The sequence below is a fragment of the Marmota marmota genome, unplaced genomic scaffold, assembly GCF_001458135.2.
Source record: "Marmota marmota marmota unplaced genomic scaffold, marMar, whole genome shotgun sequence".
Taxonomy (NCBI): domain Eukaryota; kingdom Metazoa; phylum Chordata; class Mammalia; order Rodentia; family Sciuridae; genus Marmota; species Marmota marmota.
The window spans coordinates 4,426,611-4,448,557 of NW_026000026.1; the positions used below are offsets into that span (position 1 = coordinate 4,426,611).

At 46.0% G+C, this 21,947-nt stretch overlaps 4 protein-coding genes across 17 annotated transcripts in view; 3 read left to right on the plus strand and 1 right to left on the minus strand.

Moving 5' to 3' along the window:
* Positions 1–1,696, plus strand: part of Snx21 (sorting nexin family member 21) — a 4,942-nt gene extending 3,246 nt beyond the window's left edge. For 2 of the 8 annotated variants that reach the window (XM_048810758.1, XM_048810754.1), the window contains exons 2-3: positions 314–476; positions 633–1,696. In XM_048810758.1, coding sequence (XP_048666715.1) covers positions 651–1,307 — 657 coding nt within the window. In that variant the 5' untranslated portion in view covers positions 314–476; positions 633–650 and the 3' untranslated portion in view covers positions 1,308–1,696. The remainder of the gene's footprint in view (positions 1–313; positions 477–632) is intronic. The other 6 variants (XM_048810756.1, XM_048810753.1, XM_048810755.1 and 3 more) reach the window with 4 other exon arrangements.
* The window catches only part of Zswim1 (zinc finger SWIM-type containing 1), a 43,566-nt gene that overhangs the window by 3,214 nt on the left and 18,405 nt on the right, over positions 1–21,947 (plus strand). The window contains exon 1 of one of the 3 annotated variants that reach the window (XM_048810747.1): positions 16,842–16,974. The exons of the other annotated variants lie outside the window; for them this stretch is intronic. The gene's annotated coding sequence lies outside the window, so the exon portion shown is untranslated. Of the gene's footprint in view, positions 1–16,841; positions 16,975–21,947 lie in introns of those variants that run through there. 3 annotated transcript variants of the gene reach the window in all.
* Positions 1,550–16,415, minus strand: Acot8 (acyl-CoA thioesterase 8). 3 transcript variants are annotated; one of them, XM_015478921.2, is made up of 6 exons: positions 16,185–16,413; positions 14,802–14,938; positions 7,212–7,437; positions 4,311–4,468; positions 3,641–3,835; positions 1,697–1,934 (listed from the first exon to the last, which is right to left on the minus strand). In XM_015478921.2, the coding sequence occupies exons 1-6, from the start codon at positions 16,310–16,312 to the stop codon at positions 1,816–1,818; spliced, it is 963 nt and encodes a 320-aa protein (XP_015334407.1). In that variant the 5' UTR covers positions 16,313–16,413; the 3' UTR covers positions 1,697–1,815. The 3 variants fall into 3 exon arrangements, with proteins under 3 accessions (XP_048666707.1, XP_015334407.1, XP_048666708.1); XM_048810751.1 differs by lacking the exon at positions 14,802–14,938 and having other exon boundaries at positions 16,185–16,365; XM_048810750.1 differs by lacking the exons at positions 3,641–3,835; positions 4,311–4,468 and having other exon boundaries at positions 1,550–1,934; positions 16,185–16,415.
* Zswim3 (zinc finger SWIM-type containing 3) overlaps positions 16,392–21,947 on the plus strand; it is a 19,295-nt gene continuing 13,739 nt past the window's right edge. For 2 of the 3 annotated variants that reach the window (XM_048810744.1, XM_048810745.1), the window contains exon 1: positions 16,841–16,974. Coding sequence is in view for 1 of the 3 variants with exons in the window: in XM_015478925.2 (XP_015334411.1) it covers positions 16,820–16,974 (155 nt within the window). In the remaining 2 variants the exon portion in view is untranslated. Of the gene's footprint in view, positions 16,975–21,947 lie in introns of all 3 variants that reach the window. The other variant, XM_015478925.2, reaches the window with a different exon arrangement.

Consider the following 21,947-nt stretch of genomic DNA (forward strand, 5'->3'; position numbering starts at 1 on the left):
AAAAAAAAAAAAACCCTCATGTACCAACACTTGCACTTGTTCATTCATTAAAGACTGAAGTAGACCCAGAGGTAGACTGCCTTGCCTGCGGTCACAGAGGGAAGGAGAGAGGCTGACCTTGGGTCAGCACTTGAATCCTAATCCAGTAAACTCCTGGTCCATTGCTCTTAGAGAAGTCTGAGGACCTGTCCTCCCTCTGGTTTGGAATAGCCTCTCCAGCCCTGTGTGTGTTGGGGGCTCTGTGCATAGTGGAACACTGCTCCAAGCTGGTCCTTAAGTTGGCTCAGCCCCAAGAGATTGATCTGGGTTTCAGCTCATCCCTGGTTTTCCGAGGGCCATCAGAAGAACTAACTGTCCCATGGGAAGAGGTGACTTTCCTGAAGTGGGAGTAGGGGTAGCAGCCCCAAGCACTGAAGCTCATCTCTCTTTCTTTCCCTGTGCTGCCTTGGGCCTGGGTCATTTCAGACAAGCCTCAGGTAAGATGCCAGTGGGCCTCCTAAGCCACTGCCCCACCCTCCTGGGTCCAGTCCCAGAGGAAGGGAAGAGGTGGGGGATCAGAGCTGGGATGGGAGTAGGGAGGGAAGAGGCTGGTGGACAGTTTGCCCCTGCCCTGACCCCTGCCCTTCCTGCAGCTCTACACCCTCGCCGTGATGGGTCCAGGGCCACCAGATCGCCAGCCCGCCCAGATCTCTCGCCGCTACTCAGACTTTGAGCGGCTGCACCGAAATCTGCAGCGGCAATTCCGGGGCCCAATGGCTGCCATCTCCTTCCCCCGTAAGCGCCTGCGCCGGAATTTTACCGCAGAGACGATTGCCCGCCGTAGCAGAGCCTTTGAACAGTTTTTGGGCCACCTACAGGCGGTGCCTGAGCTACGCCATGCCCCAGACCTGCAGGACTTCTTCGTGCTGCCAGAGCTCCAGCGGGCACAGAGCCTCACCTGTACTGGCCTCTATCGTGAGGCCCTGGCGCTCTGGGCCAATGCCTGGCAGCTGCAGACCCAGCTGGATGCCCCCTCTGGCCCAGATCGTCCTCTGCTGACCCTGGCTGGGCTGGCTGTGTGCCACCAGGAGCTGGAGGACCCTGTGGAGGCCCGGGCCTGCTGTGAGAAGGCCCTGCAGCTGTTGGGAGACAAGAGCCCCCATACTTTCCTGGCACCCTTCCTAGAGGCCCATGTCCGGCTCTCCTGGCGCCTGGGCCTGGACAAACGCCACTCAGAGGCCCGGCTCCAGGCCCTGCAGGAAGCAGGCCTTACCCCCACGCCACCCCCCAGTCTCAAAGAATTGCTCATCAAGGAGGTGCTGGGATAACCCTTGGCTAGTCTTAAAGCCACCGTGGGGAGAAGGGCTGCCCCAGGATTTGGGGGGGCAGGGGACTGAAGAGGAGAACATGGAAAGCAGCTAGAAGGCTGCGTACTGAGAGCCCTCAGAAGTTCCACAGAGAATTTGCAGTGGACGGAAGAAATGTTGTTGTTGAGATGGGCTCAGGACAAGCTTTGGCTGGGGGTTGGTACCCAGGGAATGGTACATGGAAGAAGGCTGACACAGCCCCTCTAGCTTATTCGCAGCCAAGTCAGGCTGAACGCGCCCTTTTCCTTGGCCTCCAAGCCAGCAAGGCAGCCTGGCTGAAGTCTTGCAGTTGAGAGCCAGAAGAAGGGCTGTAGTTTTGGCCCAGGGAAATTAAAGGCCAGCCACTCCAATGGTGTCAGTCTCTTTATTAAGTGTGAGGGGCAGAAGGTCCAGCCCTCCACATAGCCCCACCTCAGGAATGGTGGTAGAAGGGAGATCCTTGAAGACCCAGGCAAGCTGATACCTCTGGCTACAGCTTGCTCTCTGAGACTCGGGGCTTTACTCGGATGACGCCTTCCTGGGCACAGGACACAGCCAGGACCCCATCCCGACGCCACAGCCGCCCGTGGACTAGCCCCCGAGAGCCACCTGTGGGTGAGGAGAGGGGTGAAAACAGCCTTCTTTGCTCCAGCGCAGCCAAACGCACTTCTTGCAAAGGGTTTGGGCAGAACAAGGCTACCCCACAGGAGGGCACACTGAATACTGTGACTGCTCCAAGTGTCCCTTTCTGAGCCTATTACGGGCAGTCACTGGGGTTCTCCTACAAGAGAAACTCCACCTGACGTCTAAAAACCCTTTCACATGTCCCTGCTCTTCTGCAAAAAGATCACCAGGGGAGGAGCTCTGAGAAGTCTCCGATAGCTTGGCCAAGCAGATGTGGCAGCCCTGGCTGCTGTGCGAGGAAACCCACTGGTTCCTTTTATAATAACCATGCCAAGTCTTCCAAACCGGTAATTCATGAGAAACCACCAGCACTGCCACCGCCAATGGGAAGATGCCTAGGGGAGGTGACCTGGAGTCTTCTGGTCTCCACCCCTCCCTGCCCAGAGGCTTTCACCTTGTTGGTTTTGGGCCTTAGTTTCATGTTCATGAACAGAACTGCTGGTTTCCTACATCACAGCAGAGTTCTCAATAGAGAAATGAAATTGCCTTCACTTGTTCCACTTTCCTGACAATGATGCTCAAGTCCAAAGAGGCTAAGGAACTTGGCCCCAGGAGCAGGCCAATCCTGAACGCAGGTGTCCTAACATTAAGGTCATTTTTTTTCTTTTTCTTTTTTTTCAGTGCTGGGGATTGAACCCATAGTCTCAGGCATGTCAGGCTAGTGCTCTACCACCGAACCACATCCCCAGCCCTCGAGGTGGTTAATCATGTACTAAGATGCCGCTGGTCCTTGAGAGAACCCCTCCCCAGAAGGTAAAGAGTTCCTGAGCTTTGCCCCTGTTTATAAAGCAGAGCTTTTCTTCATTCAAAATGAATTTCATTGGGAAGGAAGCCACTGTTCTAAAGCTAGACACTGCATAGGGGTTTCCTCCTTCCCTACAAGGAATGTCCAAGTAGTGAGGCCCTTAGAGACCCTAAGGACCCTGACCCCCAACCATCAATCAGCAGAATCACTTAGGAGGCTTATTAAAAATTCACTTTCCTGGCTAGGTGTAGTGGTGCACGCCTGTAATCCCAGCAGCTTGGGAGGCTAAGATAGGAGGATTGTGAGTTCAGAGCCAGCCTCAGTGACAGCAAGATGCTAACCAACTCAGTGAGACCCTGTCTCTAAATAAAATACAGTAAGGCTGCGGATGTGGCTCAGTGGTTGAGTGCCCCTGAGTTCAATTCCCAGTACCAAAAATTCAGTTTCCTGGACCTTATCTAAGACCTGCTGGGTCAGAATCTTGGTAGAATTAGAGTCTATTTTTAAAAAGCTCCCCCTCAAGCAGCAATCTGATGGGTCACCACTGATCTCATATGTGGAATAATCTGTTTAGATGGGGAAACTGAGGCTCACAGGAGAGACAGGATTTATCCCAGTTCATACAAAGAATCTGAAGTGATCTGGGGACTAGAACTGAGTCTCTGGGACAAAGTGAATCCTAGTCCCAACATGTTATAGAAAGTGTGAGCTGACACTTGCTTACTCTGCCATTTTGAAGATGAATAGCCAAAGCCTGGAGGGGCAGGAGAGGAAGTGACCCGTGCAGTGTCCCCCTGGAATTGGGGAGGAGAGAGCATCACCCAAGAAAGCAGGAGCCCTACCACCCCAAAGTTGGTGCCCTTGTCCCACGTGGCCCCACACTCACCGGCCCAGGGGCTCTCGCACTCATACAGCATCCAGTGGTCGGCTCGGAAGGGGGCATGGAACCACATAGAGTGGTCCAGAGAGACCATGAAGTGCACTTTATGTTTCCACTGGTGGGGAAGCAGTGCCGTGCCCAGGAAAGCATAATCTGAGATATAGGCGGCCACGCAGCAGTGCATCTTGATGTCGCCCTCCCCTGCAACAGGTTCCAGCCCCATCAGCCCTGGGATCCTGGGCTTTTCAGCTCAGGACCTGCAGGGAGGTGGGAGAAAAAGGGACTTCCAGGCACAGATGTGTAGGCTGGTCACTACACCTGGCCCATGGTGTGTGTGTGTAAGGACAAAGGAGGTGGAGATGGAGGAGGGTGGGAGCAAGCAAGGACTAAAATCCAGTCTTCCCAAGTCTCCCGCTTTGAGTCCTGGAAGGGACATCTTCCAGTGTGCACAAAGGTACCTTATGGTTAACAGATCTATAAGAACCTCAACAAGTTGTCTTACTTCTCCAGAAAGGTCCTACAATGAAATTCCAGTGACAAACCCATTCTCCCCATCATGCAGATAAGGAAACCAGCCCAGAGATGGGAAGTAACATACCCAAAGCCACACAGGACAAATAAATGGCAGGCCTAGACCCCTGGAGAGTATTTTCCTCCAATCCATGGGTCCTCTTACCAATATAGCCCCGGGCTCGCACCCAGAACATCTGTTTGGGCTCCATTCTCTGCAGCTGGCTCAGGGTGGGTGGATTTACCAGCTTGATCTCAATGGGTACCTCCTGGGCAGCAATTCGGTTCAGCCCCACTCGGTACTTCTCTTTGAGGTTAGGGTCCCTGAAAGTAAAGGAGAGGGACAGGAAGACCCAAGGAGACGGGGATCTCCTTCCATGCTGCCCCTTCTGATGGCCCTCATGCTTCCAACAGAGACTCCTAACTTATCCCCACGCCTCTCTTTCCCAGGTGGTAGGCAAGATATTAGAGTCTGGAACCCTTCCCTGCCACTTAAGAGCCATGTGTAATCTCTGCCAGTCAGTAATCTCTGTGGCTATCTTCTTATCTGCAAAATGTGAATAATTGATAGTAACCTATCATAGGGAACACTGAAAAAAACCGATGATGTATATAAAACCAGGTCTCACTGTAGCAAGGCCATACCCTTCAAGACAGAATTCCAAGCAGGGCACATACAACTCATTCCTCCTGAGACAGAACCATAGTCACTCTCATCTGATAAATGACATAAGCACAGAGAATCCACATAACTCACTCAGAGAGTGGCAAAGGCAGGATATGAGCTCAAGCAGGCTGCTTCCATGGCTCGTACACTTAGACTTACTCTAAACATTTAAGAAGTGAGCTGCATGACTTGGACCCAGTTACCTAACCCTGAACAGCAGGAAGCCTCATATCCCTTGGAGGAGGTGCCCATCTCTAGGGACACCCTTCAGCACAGAAACAACGACCTTCAGTGCTCTTTGTAGGCACCGCCATGTTCACCCCATCCTCTGGGGCGCTCTCCAGCTAAACTTTCAGTGAGGAGGGAATGTTTATCTGTGCCGTCCACTCTGACAGCCACTTGCTACATTGATTATGAGTGCTTGAATGTGGCTAATGTAATTGAGGAACAGACTTGTCACTTCTATTTTAGTTGGTTTAATATAGCCACACATGGCTAGTGGCTACCTTACTGAAAAGCACAACTCTAAATTCAGGGTCCTTTAACAACATTTCAGCAAACATTTGTTGAGTTCCAATCACACACCAGGCCTCTGGCTTATTCCTAATAAGAGTGGTATAAACACAATTTATAACTCACCACATGCCTTAGATCTCTTACCTCATTTCATCCTCATAACAGTCTCATGAGGTAGGAATTATGATTAGCACCACTTTATAACTCAGGGTACAGGCTCAGAGTAAGCAAACAACTTGCCCAAAGTCACAGCTACTAGGGACAGAGTCTAGATTTTTTTTTTTAATTTTTTTTTTTAAAGAGAGAGGGAGAGAGAGAGAAAGAATTTTAATATTTATTTTTTAGTTATCGGCGGACACAACATCTTTGTATGTGGTGCTGAGGATCGAACCCGGGCGGCTTGCATGCCAGGCAAGCACGCTACCGCTTGAGCCACATCCCAGCCCCAGAGTCTAGATTTTAATTCTGACCATTAGGCTCCCAGACCTCAATCATCCCACACACCAGGTTACAAAATAGAGAAGCTCTTTCCCTGCTACCTGGGAAGCAGGTAGTGCATAAACGACCATTCTCGTTTTTTAGGCCTTGAGAGGCTCGATAGTTCCACAAAGTCCCACAGTCGGTGATCACCAGCAGGCACAGCCTGGCCAGAATGCGTGTGTCCTATGTCTGGACCCAGTGCTCTTTCCCATGCAACAGCATTTTTCAAACTTTACTGGCTTCACTCCAAATAAGAAATATAGTCAAAATATTTAACATGCACTAAGGCAAAGGTAGTGACCAATGAGTGAACCATAGCTCTGCACCAGGGTCCTAGAGGACACTCATCCTTACCAGGCATGAACTCCAAAGCTGCTGAATCAAGCACCTGAAGGGGAAGAGGGACCACTCAGGAGACTGGGGAGGTGGCTATTTACCAGGTGGTAAAGTAGTTCAGTGTTTTAACAACCAGGAAAGTTGCAACAGTGCCTGCACTCTCTGAGAACAGGCTCTGTGTCTTATGTCATAACCCAGTACACACACGCATGCTCATCTGCTCATACAAACCAGAAACACACAATGGAAAAAGTTTCACAAAAGGATTCTTCACCTCATGACATACAAGACACTGCAGTATCTTCTAGGTTTTTTGTTTGTTTGTTTTGGTGCTAGAGATTGAATCCATTAGGCTTTACCATTGAATTACATCCCCAGTCCCTTTAATTTTTTATTTTGAGACAGCGTCTCACAAGTTGCTGAGGCTGGACTTGAACTTGTGATTCTCTTGTCTCAGCCACCTGAGTTGCTGGGATTGCAGGTGTGAGTCATCATGCCTGGCTCTAGTTTATTAAAATAATAATAATTACATATATGTATGTGTATGTATATACTATACGTATGTATATCTATATCTATCTATCTATCTATCTATCTATACACACAGGGAGAGGGAGAGAGAGAGAGAGAGAAAGGGAGGAAGGCAAGGAAGTTTGCTTTGGCACTGGGAATTTAATCTGGGCCTTGCTGCATGCTAAGCATGCACTCTAGCAACTGAGCTACACCCACAAATTCCTCTCTGGTTTTTATGTTTAAATGCATAGTCAAGACTCATGAAAGGCTGGGCGCGGTGGCACACGCCTGTAATCTTAGTGGCTTGGGAGACAGAGGCAGGAGGATCACAAGTTCAAAGCCATCCTCAGCAATTTAGCGAGGTACTAAGCAACTTAGTGAGACCCTGTCTCTAATAAAATACAAAATAGGGCTGGGGATGTGGCTTAGTGGTCGAGTGCCCCTGAGTTCAATCCCCATATCCACCCCCCAAAAACAGACTCACCAAAGGGCTTTATGACCCACTACCAGGTGGTAACCAGTTTGAAAACACTGTAGAGACTCCAGGTCTCTCACCTTAAATACTGGTCAATGAGGGCCTGGTGGTCAAGCAGCTCTTCTGGTGGCGGCACAGCAGGCATGGAGAACTGGTGCTGCACAGGGCTGGGCTGGGTCTGCTGGAAGGAGGCCTGGAAGATGAAGATGGGCTTGCCATGCTGCACGGCCTTCACGGAGCGCACCGAGAAGCTTGACCCTGTTCGTGTCCGTTCCACCTGGTACAGCACAGGCACCTTTGGGTCTCCTACAGTGGGCATAAGGGACACAAGTAAGCCCCTGAGTAAGCCCCATAAGTCTTGTCACTGTCACCTCTGTTCTGTTTGTCCTCCATTCCGTTCTGCTTGGAACTACTGACCCAGGTATTGGGGATTTTGAGAATGCCAGGCCCTGTCACCAGGCTGCTCCCGGTGCAGGGGGAGCTCTTCCCTATCAATAGCTCAGAACACAGGGACATTGCTGGATTTCCTGCGTTCAGATCTTGGCTTTACAACTCACCAGCTCTGTGACCCTGGAAAAGGCATTTAACTTCTCTGAGCAATATAATCATTTGTAAAATGGGGATCATCATAGTGCTCAGACCTCAGATTTTAATAAGAATTAAGTTGAGTTCATAGTTGGAAAGCATTTAGAACACTATCTGGCACATGGTAAATGCTTTAACAAATGTGTATGTTAATTAAATACTCCCAGCTTTTGTTTTGCCACATCTTTGTCTAGAATCTTGTCATGAGTCTTAACCTATTCTTCTAGATCTCAGGTCAAGAAACCTGGCCTGGGGAGTTCATAACCCACTTGAATCAAAGTGTGGAATATGATATGTCAAGAAATTTGTAATGTTTTGAACAACCCACAATAAAAAAAAAAACACTCAGGGAAATTCAGCTCTGATTTTGAATAGTTTACAGGGGTATGACTGAAAATTTTGCTTTGGAATGAAATTGACTTTCTGCCTTCATTGTAGAGTCAGTGGTGGAGAATCTTCTGGTAAGATAAAAGCAGTTCAGGCTGATTTTTTTCAAGTAGATAATTCTTTGCAGGCTTTGCTTCCATCTTTAACTCTCAACATGTTCAGATATTGTCTTCCTAAATGGAGTTTTGGGGGTAATGAGGAATGTGTGTGAATAAATGTGTGCAGGAGTCAGTTGAATACAATAAAAGAGTGTTTCTTGTTCAAGTCTGAGATTTCACTTTTGCTTATTGATTTCTCAGAAATTTTTTCCCTCTGATTTCTCTCCAACTGAGGTGTTATAGCAATAAAATAAAAAAAATTTAAAGTTCATTTTGTTAGAATATTATGCCATGTCAATTATGAAATTTGTTGTTGCTAAGATGAAACATTCTTATCTAAAATACTTCCTTAGAAATTTCAGCACTCCCAAGGAGTATGACTTGCTAAAAATCAAGGAGGAAGGGAGAAACAAATTATATTTCAAAAATTCAGCTCTTCACTGATATGTATGTAAGCCCAAAATAAAGTTTTTATTTTGAATCNGTAGTTTAAAAAAAAAAAAAAAAAAGAAACCTGGCCTGTTGCTTATTTCTGATGTCTTCGTGTGTGTGTGTGTGTGTGTGTGTTGCTGGGGACCCACCCAGGGTCTAGCACATGCTGGCAAGCTCTCTATCACTAAGCTATACCCATGAGCTCCTCCCTCCCGTTCCCAGTTCCCCATTTTATTTATTTATTGGTACCAGAGATTGAACCCAGGGGCACTTAAACACTGAGCCACATCCTTAGTTCTTTTTTATATTTCATTTAGAGATAAGGTCTCTCCAAGTTGCTTAGGGCCTTGCTAAGTTGCTAAGGCTGGCTTTGAACTCACGATCTTCCTGCCTCAGACTCCCAGGCTGCTGGGATTACAGGTGTGCGCCACCATGCCCAGCTCAGCTCCCCATTTAAAAAAAAAATTTTTAGTTGTAGATGGACACAATATCTTTATTTATTTACTTTTATGTGGTGCTGAGGATCGAACTCAGTACCTCACCCATGCGAGGCAAGTATACTACCACTGAGCCACAATCCCAGCCCCCCATTTTTATTTTAAGACAGTGTCTCGATAAGTTGCCCAGGTGAGTTTGTAATCATCTTTCCTCACACTCCCAAGTGGCTGTGATTACCAGCATGTGCCACCAAACCCAGCTTTTTCTTTTTGAGAACAAGCAAAGGCTATTTATTCAGAGCTTGATGGAGTAGTAAGTCAGCCACCATTACTTGCTTTCAGCGGAATCTCAAAGGCAGGCAGAGGAGTAGGGAAGCTCTAAAGTTTAAAAAAAAAAAAAAAGGAAAGATGTCAGGTGTGCCCTGCTGGAGGCTGCTGGCGTGGGGAAGCTGTAGGTGGGTGAATTAGACATGGGACATTTCATGTAATTAGTTAGGGGTACATATTTGGCTTTCTCCAAGTGGTCCCAAGTTGGGAAATGGATAAAAATTAGAGAAGCTGTCACTTATTTATCAAGTCCTGGCTGCTTGGTGCTTGCTGATTGTTATTATTATTCTTTGGCTTTCTAGACTGATCACTAGAGATATGATCTGACTTCCTATAGGTCTGACTTGCAGACAGTGGATTGGCTCTTCTTTTTTGTTTTCTGGGGATTGAACCCAGAGGTGCTTTACCACTGAACCACATCCCTAGCCCTTTTTCTTTTTTTAAGACAAGGTATCATTAAATTGCTTAGGCCTTGTTAAGTTTCTGAGGCCAGCCCCAAAAACTTTCGATTCTCCTATCTCAGCCTCCTGAGTGGTTGGTATTGCAGGTGTGAGCCACCATGCCCAGCAGTAGGCTGACTTCTTGTGCTGGTTGCTGCTTATTGTGGGTTAGAGTTCTATTTTTACATAAGGTCTGGCCATTGTTTGTATATTCAGTCTCTCTCAGGAAAGATTTGTTGTCAGTCATTTGGTCCCTTATATAAATGGAAATCACTTGGTCCTTTTCCTGATGTCTGTGCTCCAATGCAGAGTGGAAGGCACTGGATTAAGGATCATCAGTCTCTAGGGAGAAATTTTAGGGAGAAGGTGCCACCCTGGGGAATGCTGATTTGTGGGCCATAAGACATCTTGGGGAGATTTTCAACTTTCAGATGAAAGAGACAGATCTAGAGCAGTGTTGGCTCCTGCACCCCAATCTGATGCCAAACCAACCAGGCATTGGGGCTCACTCAACAGCAACAAGTATCACTAAGTCTCTGACTTGTTAGCTGACTGCTATAGGCATTGCCCCAAGGGCACTTTTTTCAGAATAGTAGCTCCTCAAGATCAAAGACCTTTGAGGAATGCTTTCCAAGAGTCAGATGCTAGATGTGGATCCACTGGATCTGACTTCAGGGACTGGGGAGGAAGTCCCCTCTGCCTACCATTGTACCTTGGGGTACAGCTGAAATGCAGTTCCCCTATGAGGATCACAGAACTTTCAGCACTGTGACTGACCTCTCAGTGTGCATTCCAGACCTATTCTTGGACATTCTTTTGGACCAGGGCAGACAGATCCTGGAGCATAGTGAAGGAAGGAAGGTAATGGTTATGGATTAAGTGCTATATGCTTGGCAGAGGCAGTGTTAGATAAGAGGCTGTTTTTGTGTTGGTCTCACAATGACTATGTAAAGTGGGTCTTATCCCCATTGAATACAAAAGGAAACAAATGCTTTAAAACAAAAATTTTTGAAATACAGTAATATTCATTGGTTTACCTATTGTCTCTAGTTGCTTTCACCCACAGAACTCAAAATATTTACTACTACCTGGCTCTTTTTAGAATATTTGCTGTCCCCTGCTCTGAATTCTCCAAGCTCTAACTTTATACTGAGTCAAATGACCACTGTACATTATTTTACCTCTGTAGAGAAAAACTAAATAAAACAAAACCCAACTGATTAACATTCTTTCTTGGGCTTTTAGAAAAAGAATTGACGTAATAAATGACCAAGAAACCCCAGCCCCCATTCTTTATTTAAAAATATCATTGAAACATTATTGGTTATAATATTTGATGTACCCAGTAGAGGATCGCAATCTAAACTGATAAGAAAGCTTCCCTTTTTGTCTTGCAGCCAGGAAACTCAAAAGTAAATGTTATGGGGGCTGGGGATATATCTTAGTTAGTAGAGTGCTTGCCTCACATGCACAAGGCCCTGGGTTCAATGCCCAGCACAATACAAGGAAGGAAGGAAGGAAGGAAGGAAGGAAGCAAGGAAGGAAGGAAGGAAGGAAGGAAGGAAGGAAGGAAGGAAGGAAGGAAGGAAGGGAGGGAGGGAGGGAGGGAGGGTGGGTAAATGTTATGTAAAACTGCAACAATATGCCTTAGCCCTTAATCTGGTTTTGTTGTTTGTCTTGGTTTTGGTTTTGGTACTGGCAGTACTGGTAATTGAACCCAGGGGTGCTCTATCTGCACTACATACCTACAGTCCTTACATTGAGACAAGGTCCAACTAAATTGCCCGGACTGGCCTCAAACTTGCAATCCTCCTGCCTCAGCCTACACAGATGCTGGAATTACAGGCATATACTACCATGCCCAGCTTCATGTTTATTTTTAAACAAACACTACAGAAGGCATTGTTTTGGACTAGGCTCCCATACTCGGCCCTAACAGATCAGACTAAAATTCTAAATGGAGAACATACATATTTTTAAAAAATAACAACAAAAAAAGGAAAAAAAATTCTAAATGAAATCATTGTTGCTGAAGTTCCAAGTCACCAAAACCAAAATTAAGCTTCAAAGAAACCAGAGTGAGAGAAAGCCAGATTTCCCAAAGAAGTCAGCTTCAATTGGCATAATGAAGTTCCCTTAATCTGGTGACAGAGAAAAGGTAATCTGAGGTTAACCAGTAAGTGATTTTCCTGCCAGGTGTGGTGATACAGGTCCATCATCCCACATATTAGGGAAACTGAGGCAGGAAGATCAAAAGTTCGAGGCCAACTTCAGCAACTTAGTGAGGCTTTTAGCAATACAGTGAGATCCTGTTTCAAAATAAAAACTAAAAGGAGCTGGATACCATGTAGGCCTGGAATCCCAGCGGCTGGGCAGGCTGAAACAGGAGGATCGGTAGATTCAAAGCCAGCCTCAGCAACTTCGCAAGGTCTTAAGCAACTGAGAAAACCCTGTCTCAAAATAAAAAATAAGAAGGGCTGAGGGTGTAGCTCAGTGGTAAAGCACCCCTGAGTTCAATCCCCAGTATTAAAAAACAAGAAAAAAACCCCACATCATTTTAAAATAAGTTATTTTAAAATATTTCCCTGGGGCTAGGGATGTGGCTCAAGTGGTAGCGCGCTCGCCTGGCATGTGTGCTCGCCTGGCATGCGTGCGGCCCGGGTTCGATCCTCAGCACCACATACAAAACAAAGATGTTGTGTCCGCCGATAACTGAAAAATAAAAATATTAAAATTCTCTCTCTCCCTCTCTCACTCTCTCTAAAAAAATGGTTAAAAAAAAAACACAATATTTAAAATAAAATAAAATAAAATAAAATATTTCCCTGTCCCTACCTTACAAGGAAAGTAATTTTTTTCTTTTTCCTTTGCTGGGGATGAACCCAGAGCCTTAGGCAAGTGCTCTACCACAGAGCTACACCTCCAGCCCCAAGGAAAACAGCTTTGAAGTGGCCAATGTGCTTTTTGTTCTTTGTGTCTCTTTTCTTCAGCCTTTCTATGTCTATAAAACCAACCTACTCTGCTCAGCTCATTGGAGCACTTATTCAGTTTCATGGAATGAAGTATTGCCTGATTCTAGAATTAAAATAAAAGGCTTGAGGCAAGAGGATCACAAGTTCAAGGCCAATCTCAGCAACTTAGTGAGACCCTCTCTCAAAATGAAAAATAAAGATCTGGTAAAATGTGGAAAGAGAAAAAGGAAAAAAAAAAAAAAAAGAACTGGGGATGTAGCTCAGTGGTAAAGCACTCCTGGGATCAATCCCCAGTACAAAGGGAAGAAATAAAGACACTGCTCAAGAGGACTGAAGAAGATAGTGTACATGGCTGTGCTCTCTATCATGCATATTTTAATTGCTCCCATAAGTTCACTATCAAGATGATAGTTATTATTTATAAACTGGCAATATGCCAGGCCCTGCATATGCAGGCCTTGCAGGTATTTACCTGCAAAGATTCAGAATTCAACACAGGATGAAGATTCAGAGAGTTCAAGTAATGCCCCTACTCCACAAAACAAAACAGTCAGGTATTTCTCTAAACCAGAAGGATTACAATGTTAAAAGGCTAGCACTTCTGGAGCTTACAACCAAATTGAAGTAACAAAATACACTTTTACTCTCAGCTAACACAAGGGTAAGGACTAGGCTGGGCCTACTGGAAAAAATTCAAATGCTTTATAGCAATGACTACCTGGGAGGGAAAAGCAAGAAAAGGATGAGAAAACAAGGAACCTGATAAAAGTGTATTAATTATAATAACATTTATTTATTATGTACTAGGAATTGAACCCAGGGACACTCTACCACTAAACTACATCTCTGCCCCTCCTTTTTTATTTAAGTTTGAGACAGTCTCACTAAATTGCTGAGGCTACCTCAAACTCACAATCCTCCTGACTCAGCCTCCTGAGTGGCTGGGATTACAGGCAGGCCTATGTGCCACCACACTCAGCACATATTGTAAAATTGACAAAACCTTCTCAGCTGGTGGGTCTATGCTAAAGATAATGGCACTTAAAACTGGGGCATCTGCCCTAAGGGGGAAGGAAAAAGAGGAAAAGCAAGATTTTATATATATATATACACACACACACACACACACACACACACACACATATATACACATACATACATACATACATACATTCAGGAGGATCGGTAGGTAAAAATAAAAATAAAATATATTTTTATTTGTAGTTGGACACAACACCTTTATTTTATTTATTCATTTCTATGTGGTGCTGAGGATCGAACCCAGCGCCTCGCCTGTGCCAGGCGGGCACTCCACTGCTGAGCCACAACCCCAGCACCCCCAAGCAAGATTTTTGTTGTTTAGTGTTTTTTAGAGAGCATGGATTTTGAATTACTCTCCCTCATGGACACCAGAAGTGTAAGCACCTATAGAGGACATGCCACTAAAGTACCTCTGTTCTCACCCCTCCCCCCTTTCACAGATGAAAAAACCCAAGCCCCAGGGAAGGGAGGTAATCTCACTAAAGGTCCCATAGCAAATTATTGCAAAACTGAAACGGCCCTAGATCTCTCCTTGTTCTGACTGAGGCTCCCTCTTCTCCACCCTTCTCCAACTATGCACATGCCCCCAAGGCCCTAGCAGAGGTTAAAACATTCCAGAGGTTCTAGCAGTCTTGGCACCAGAAAGTGTGTAAAGAAGGAAAAACAAAAGGCCCACTGGGAGCAGTTAAGCAACAAAGTCTTGTGTCATCAGGAACCAAAAAAACAAGTCCCCAGTGAGCCTCAGTGAATGTGAGGTCCAAGGTCCTTTGCTGGCCCCAGACCTTGTTCCTCCCTAGGCAGGGGGTTGTTTCTCTTCCCCCTCAGCCTTTCCCTTCTCTAATTTTCCCCATCTCTTACCCCTTCTCTTCAGTCAGCCCCCAAAGCCAGAAAGAAGTGTCTCCTGGTCCACCAGGGCTGAGCTGGACGCAAGACCAGGGTGCTGGGGTTTACCTGCCCGGACAAAGTAGCAGTGCAGGGAGTGCACGTGGATGTCTTCACTCACAGACTTGGCGGCAGCCACCAGGGCCTGGCCCACGATCTGACCCCCAAAGAGCCGCTGGGTGGTGGGTACCCAGTAATGCCTTCCTCTGTGGGGAGAGGAGGAAAGTGGGAAAGACTTGAGGGCTGCTCCAAATTCTGTGTGCCTCCAATGAGCCTCTAGCACAGGACCTCTTATCATTACTGGGATTTGGGATCCTTTAGAGAATTTGCTGAAAGCTGTGGACTCTTTCCCCAGGTAAATATCCTCACCTCACTGTATAAAATTTCACAGCCTTTATGACCATCCAAATCCTCCTGTGGACTCTAGCTATAGAGAAAAGGGACCAGAGGTTGAAAGTGACATGGGCAAGTTCATATTCAAAGTGTTTAAACATTGCCAAGCCTGGGCACTACTTGGGAGTTTTGGTCTCACATCCAGTGTTTCTTTCTCTACACAAACCAAGGTAAGGCAGAAGCCTCTCAAGGCCTTGAATGGACCAAAATAAACCCCAAGAGCTGAGCAGTATTAAGGTCTGCCACTTACACTCCCAACTGGGACAGCCTATTTCTTCCAATAACTAGTTTCAGAACTAGAAGGGCCCTCAGACAGCAAGCTTCTCTCTCTCGGGCTGTAAAATTTTATACAGACAAGGATACTGTGATTCAGCCCCAGAAGTGAAAAGGCTTGGTTGGGCCCCAGATGTGAGAAGATTTGCTCAGTGCAGGAGGAGCCCATGGACTGTGGAGGCTAAAGCCTCCCCTACCCAGCCTGAGTTTATCATTGTCCACAACATCCGGGCCCCCACTGGTGAATTATAATTCCTTAAGTGGGAAGGAAGGGAGACCAAAGAGAGCTTCCATTAAAGCCAGAGGGAGCTTTGGAGGTCAAAGCTGTTCAAAAACCCTGCTGCAGTCACTTCAGTGATGCTGGGAAGGAAGCAGACTCAGACCTCAGAATGAGTAATGAGCTACCAGACCCCAGCAAATGGTGCTGGGGATGGGGTATGTGAGAGGAAAAGAATAGCAAGTGTGCAGGGAGCTGTGTATAGGTTTTAAGCCTGATCAGCTGTGTGCCCTTGGGCAAATCTCTGCCCTCTCTGGGCTGGCTCCTCCAGTGGAGGTTCAGGGCAGGCGGACGCACAGGGTATCTCAGGTCCCCACTTTATGTGCCCAGACCTCCTAGGTGTCAGAGAGGAACAGCTGTCAGGGACAAGTTCTCTCTTAAATGCAGCATATCTCGCACCTCGCACAAAGCCCGTTCTATTCCCAGAGCTGGGGGCCATGCGGCGGCGACAGTCAAGATCAGGCGACTCGGTGCTAAAGGAGGGATGCGAACCAGGTGCGGCTAGCTACCTGAAGAGATCCTCATCTAGCGGCTCAAGGCTGAGCACGCTGGTGACCAGGACGCTACGGAGGTCCCCGGAGGGATCGCCGCTGTCGCCACTGCCCTGCCCGTCCTCCGGGACCTGTGGGGACGACATCTTGTTTCCTTGCTGTGGGTCGGGACACCGCTCTGAGCTGGACACACGGAGACCTACATAGGATCCCGGCGCTTCCGGCAGACTGCCTTAGCTACCGGAAGTCCCGTACAGATCTCCGAGACTGAGTGCAGGTTATGATTGGCCAGAGCTCCTGTCAGTTGTCGAGTGGGTGTGGCCATCTTTATCTAGCTATTGGTGTAAACAAATGCCAGTCTGGGAATTCCGTGGGTGATTGGGTATAACGGTGAGGGGGCGGAGCCTTGGATATGGATAATATAGGCCGAGTATCATTTCCTTTCAGTCAGGTAGCAAAGACGCCCCCAGCCCCAAATAGCTAGGTCCTACCTCGGGAGCCTCTTGAGTTTCGTATTAGGCCACCAGGTTGGGTCGCCCCTTAAGGAGTCCTGGGCCCATGCCAGCCTGTGAACACTCAGTGTGACCTCTGACCCTTGGTGTGATCTTGGACCCAGCGAGGACCAGTCCCTGGCGTGGGCCGAAGGGACAGCCATGGAGCTGGGCAGCTGCTTCAAGACCTACGAGGACTTCAAGGAGTGCTTCAGCGCCTACAAAAAGGAGAACAGGTGCTCCTTCATTCTCAGGGACTGCGTCTCCGTCCGCTTCCACAACCTCAACCACGGCACCTCCATCCGCGAGGACATCCTGTAAGGGCGGGGCGCGGCAGGAGGGTGGGGAGAAGGCCGGTCCCGAGGGCGGCCCGGGGGAGGAGGGAATGCGACGGGTCCCGGCACTGGCACTCCAGGAGCACTTGCTGTGTGCCTTAGGAAATGAGGGAAGCCTCCACAGCATGGCTTTTCGGCCACCCACTTCATTTGCACGCACTGCCTCATGCACAAGCTTTTCTAGCAGTCGTGCCAACTGCGGTTTCTCCAGTGGTTCTGAGCCTCTGCAGCACCCCACGCCCAAAGCGTGGCCTTCACAAATGGATAAAAACGCCTTGGCGATCATTTCCTTCCTTGGTCTCCCCTTAGAATGCGTTAACATGACCATTGGTTGGTTAATTTCGTTCCTTCATTGATTCATTTGGTAAATAGTTCTTGAGCTCTTGACAGCTGTTTTTCCAACACTTACCACACCACGTCTCAGGTAGCGTTCTCTATTCAAGATTTGCTTTACAGAGCGGTTTTAAGAATTATAGATAAATCTTATTCTCATTCGACGGAGGAGGAAACAGGTTTAGAGGCTAGGATAAATTGAAAACTCAAATGCTTTTAGGGCTCAGGCAAACAGCTTAGTGTTAAGGAAGTTTAATCTTGGGGGGGGAGTGGGGGCGCTGACGCAGGAGGATCACAAGTTCAAGGGTAGCCTGGGCAATTTAGGAAGACCCCCCCGCCCCGCCAAAATAAAACTTTTTTTTTTTTTTTTTTTTTTTTTTTTAAGGCCGGAGATGTAGCTCAGTGGTAAAGCACCTCGTTTCAATAAGAAAGTTTAATCTTTAATTTTACTTTAAGAAGACCAGAATGGCTGGGCATGGTAACAAGTGCCTGTAATCCCAGCCACTCTGGGGGCTGAGGCAGGAGGATCACAAGTTGGAGGCCTCCCCAATTTAATGAGGTCCTAAGCAATTTAATGAGACCCTGTCTCATGATAAAATAAAAAGGACTGAGGATGTGGCTTAGTAGTAAAACCGGTTGGGTTCAACCTCCTGTTACCAAAAAACGAAAAAGAAAAATGGCTGAGTGGCCCGTAATCCCACCGACTCGGGAGGTTCACAAATTGGAGGCTTGCCTAGGTAATTTAGCAAGATCCTGTCTGAAAATAAAAATTAAAAGGGACTAAGGATGTGACTCGGTGGTAAAGCACCCCTAGTACCAGAAGAAAAAAAGAAAAAGATGAAATAAAAACCAGTATCAGGACTTTGTGCTGGATAAAGCAGAAATGTGAACAGTGCAAAATTAAAAGCAGGCCCATCTAGTCAACTCAGTGGATGGTTGCTGTGTGAAAATGAAGATTTGATGTTGCTAACATTTTGTTGTCAGTAATCCAGACTACGTCATTTGTCCACTTGTTAGAAATTGGAACTCAGTTCACACTTGAACACATACCACATAAGCAAACTCTGAGAATCAAAGTATATCTTAAGTTTGAGATCTGGATGGAGATGTTTGGCCAAAACTCCCCAACTGGGGAGCCAGACTGTCTTTCGCTACTCTTCTGAAGTTCAATGGTAGATTACTGCCTAGCATGCACAACACTTGGTTTTGATCTTCAGTACTGCCAAGGAAAAGAGTTAGGAGGTACACTTGGGCTCAAGTGAGCTAACCAGTACAGGATCAGAATACTTAAAAAAAAAAAAAAAAAAGAAATTGTTGCCTACTGAACATGTACAGACTTTTTTGTTCTCATTCCCTGCACAATGTTGCATACAACTATTTACGTAGCACATTGTGTTGTGTATTATAAGTAATTTAGAGATTTAAAATTTATGGCAATTTTTTAAAAAATATTTATTTAGTTGTATCTTTTTTATTTTTATTTGGTGCTGTGGATTGAACCCAGTGCCTCACACATGCGAGGCAAGCATTTTACCACTGAGCTACAGCCTCAGCCCCAAGTATATGGCAATTTATATGTAAATACTACATCATTTTATATAAGAGACTTGAACATCCTTGGATTGTGGTGTCTTGGAACCACAACTGTATGTGATAAATGCTTCAAGAGAGATATACAAAAAAAAAAGAAATAACAAATGCTGGGGAGGTAGGTAAGGCTTCCCAGTGTGGATGAATGTAGAGGGCTAGAGTAGATTAAGGGTTAATTACTGAGTATCATCTAGGATTTGACCAGAAGGAGCTGTGCATAAAGAGCTGTCAGAACAGACACAGACATGTGAAAGAAGGTGGCATGTTAGAGAAACAGTGTGGGCTGCCATACTTGGCAGGAGATGAAGTTAGTTGGAATCTATATGAAGGGTCTTTACTTACTGTTGTGAGATATTTGGGCTTCATCTCATGTCACAACACCCTGCTAAGCAATGAGAAGAATACAAAAAAAAAGTTACCCTTAAGTACCCTTCAGGTATGCATCTAGCATGGACTATGGCCCATAATAGCCATTTAATAATTGTAGGAAAAAAATGAGTTATCAAGTGCTAAACATGTGACTCAGGGAAATGGGTGCTGCAAGAACCAAAGAAAGAAAAACTACTATGCACTAGAGAAGACAGAGAAAAGGAGTCTTGAGCTGGGCTCACAAATATGGGGAGGTGTTATGAGCTGCATGCAATAGTTTTCTATTTGTTGCTCTAACAAATTACAACAAGTTTAGTGGCTCAAAATTAACTTTTTTTTTTTTTTGGTACTGCGGATTGAACCCAGTGGTGTTTAACCACTGAGCCACATCCCCAGTCCTTTTTAGAGACAGAGTCTCACTAAGTTGCTTAGAGCCTTATTAAATTGCTGAGGCTGGTCTTGAATTTGCAATCCTCCTTGCCTCAACATGCGCCATCCACACCCAGCATACCTAAAAGAGTTCCCTAGGTTAGAAATCAGACTAGGATCTCACTGGACTAAAATCATGGTGTCCGCAGGGCTGCGTTTCTTTAGAGTCCACAGAAGAGGATCTGTTTTCTTGTCTTTTCCAGCTTCTAGAGGCTGTCTACATTCCTTGGCTCATGGCTCCCTCCATCTTCAAAGCTGGCAATTGCAGGGTTGAGTCCTCACATCACATTGTTCTGACCTTGCTTGTCTTACACACCTCCTTCTTAGACTTCCTTCTTCTACCTTCCTCCACATTTTTTTTTTTTTCCTGGTACTAGGGATTGAATCCAGGGCCTTGGGTGCTTGTTAGGCTGGGATTACAGGTTTGCACAACCATTGAGCTTTATCTTTTTATTTATTTTGAAACGGTCTCACTAAGTTGCCCAGGCTGACCTCCTGCCTCAGCCTCCCAAGTAGCTGGGATGCCACTGCACCTGGCTTCCCTCTCTACTTTTCCTTTTCTGAATCAAACCTAGGGCTGCACATGGCAAGTACACACTATCACAAAGCTATCTTCCAGCTAATTTCCATATTTCAAAGCCATCTGATAGAAACCTTTCTATCCCCTTATCCGTTCCTGGTACTGGGGATTGATTCCAGGGATGTTTTACCACCGAGCTACATCCCTAGTCTTATTTTTTTGAGACAAGATCTGAGTTTCCCAGGTTGACCTTGTACTTTAGATTCTCTGGCTTTAACTTCCTGAGTAGCTTGGATTTCAGGAGTGCACAACCATGCCTGGCCTGTTGGTGACCTTAACTCCCCTTTGCTATGTAACCTGTGTAACCTAACATATTCACAGGTTTATTTTTGTGTGTGTGTACAAATATAAGTAACCCAGGGGCACTTAACCACTGAGTCACATACCCAGCCTTTTTATTTTTTATTTGCAGACAGGGTCTCACTAAGTTGCTTAGGACCTTGCTTAATTGCTGAGACTGGCCTGGAACTTACAATTCCCCTGCCTCAGCCTCCTGAGTACTGAGATTACAGGCTTGTGTCACCATGTCCAGCTTCAGATAAGGACATCTTTGAGGGGTCATTCTGTGTGAGAATTAACATCCTGGCATGAGTTGTTAGTGCTGATGTTAACACGATAGGCTTCTGTTAGCAGTGATTTATGTTTACATACACACACCAAAAGAAAGCTGCAAGGAGACCTGCTTAGCAAGAAGGAAGGATTTATGCTGGAGCTGCAGAAAAGAAAAATTGGAGGGACCAAGAGGTGGGATTAGTTTTATTTTTATTTTTTGAGGATGAACAATGAAATCTGAATTACTTGTTTGGGGTGTTTTGTTTTTGTTTTTGTTTTTTTTTTTTTTTGTGGTGTGTTGCTGAGGATCAAACCCAGAGCCTCATGCATGCTGTGTAAGTGTTCTGCCACTAAGCTGTACCCCCTGCTTAAACGGGAGCTGGGAGTATAACTCAAAAACAAATTTTAAACAGTAAAGAAGAGTAAAGTTCAGTGTTATTTTCACTACACTATTTAGAGGCTACCAGGGTTACCCTCCAGAGACACTGAACCTGAATACATACAAGCCCATTTTATATATGCATGTATGTCTCCCCAGTCCCCCCAGTGCTGGGATTTAAAATCAGACCCTCATTTGTGGTACTGGGATCAAACCAAGAGTCTTCCATATGCTAGGTGAGCACTCCACCACACAGCTACATCCTCAGTCCTAATTTTTCCTTTTTAACACAAGTGGTAGCATACTATTTATATATATCCTTCTAAACCTGATTTTTCTCACCTGTCAGTGAATCTGGGAGATAATTCCACATTGTTTATTCCATTATATCAGTGTTGAGTTGATTTGATTTTTATTGATTTCACAGATGTTAGCAATTGTTTCCTGAAAAGTTACTCCATGCTAGTGTCTGAAAGTACATGGTTGAAAAAGATAAAATGGATGTCTGTTGCCATGGAGCTTCCTCTCTAGTTGGGGAAACAAATATTAAACTATAATCACAGAAATAAGTATTCCCTTAAAATAGAGGTAAGAGCTCCAAAGGCAAAGTCCAGGGCTCTGAGTGGCAAAATGACAGAGAAACAATCTGTCTGGTGGTGGAGGTTGTGGGGGTGCAGGAGGAACACTGTACCATTACACACTTTTTTTTTTTTTTTTTTTTTC

Coding starts and splice junctions, on each gene's coding strand:
- Acot8 (XM_015478921.2), bottom strand. CDS start 16,312: ATGTCGTCCCCACAGGTCCCGGAGGACGGGCAGGGCAGTGGCGACAGC. Junction 14,939..16,184: donor CTAGATGAGGATCTCTTCAG/GTAGCTAGCCGC, acceptor CTCTCCCCACAG/AGGAAGGCATTACTGGGTAC. Junction 3,836..4,310: donor GCGAGCCCGGGGCTATATTG/GTAAGAGGACCC, acceptor AACCTGTTGCAG/GGGAGGGCGACATCAAGATG.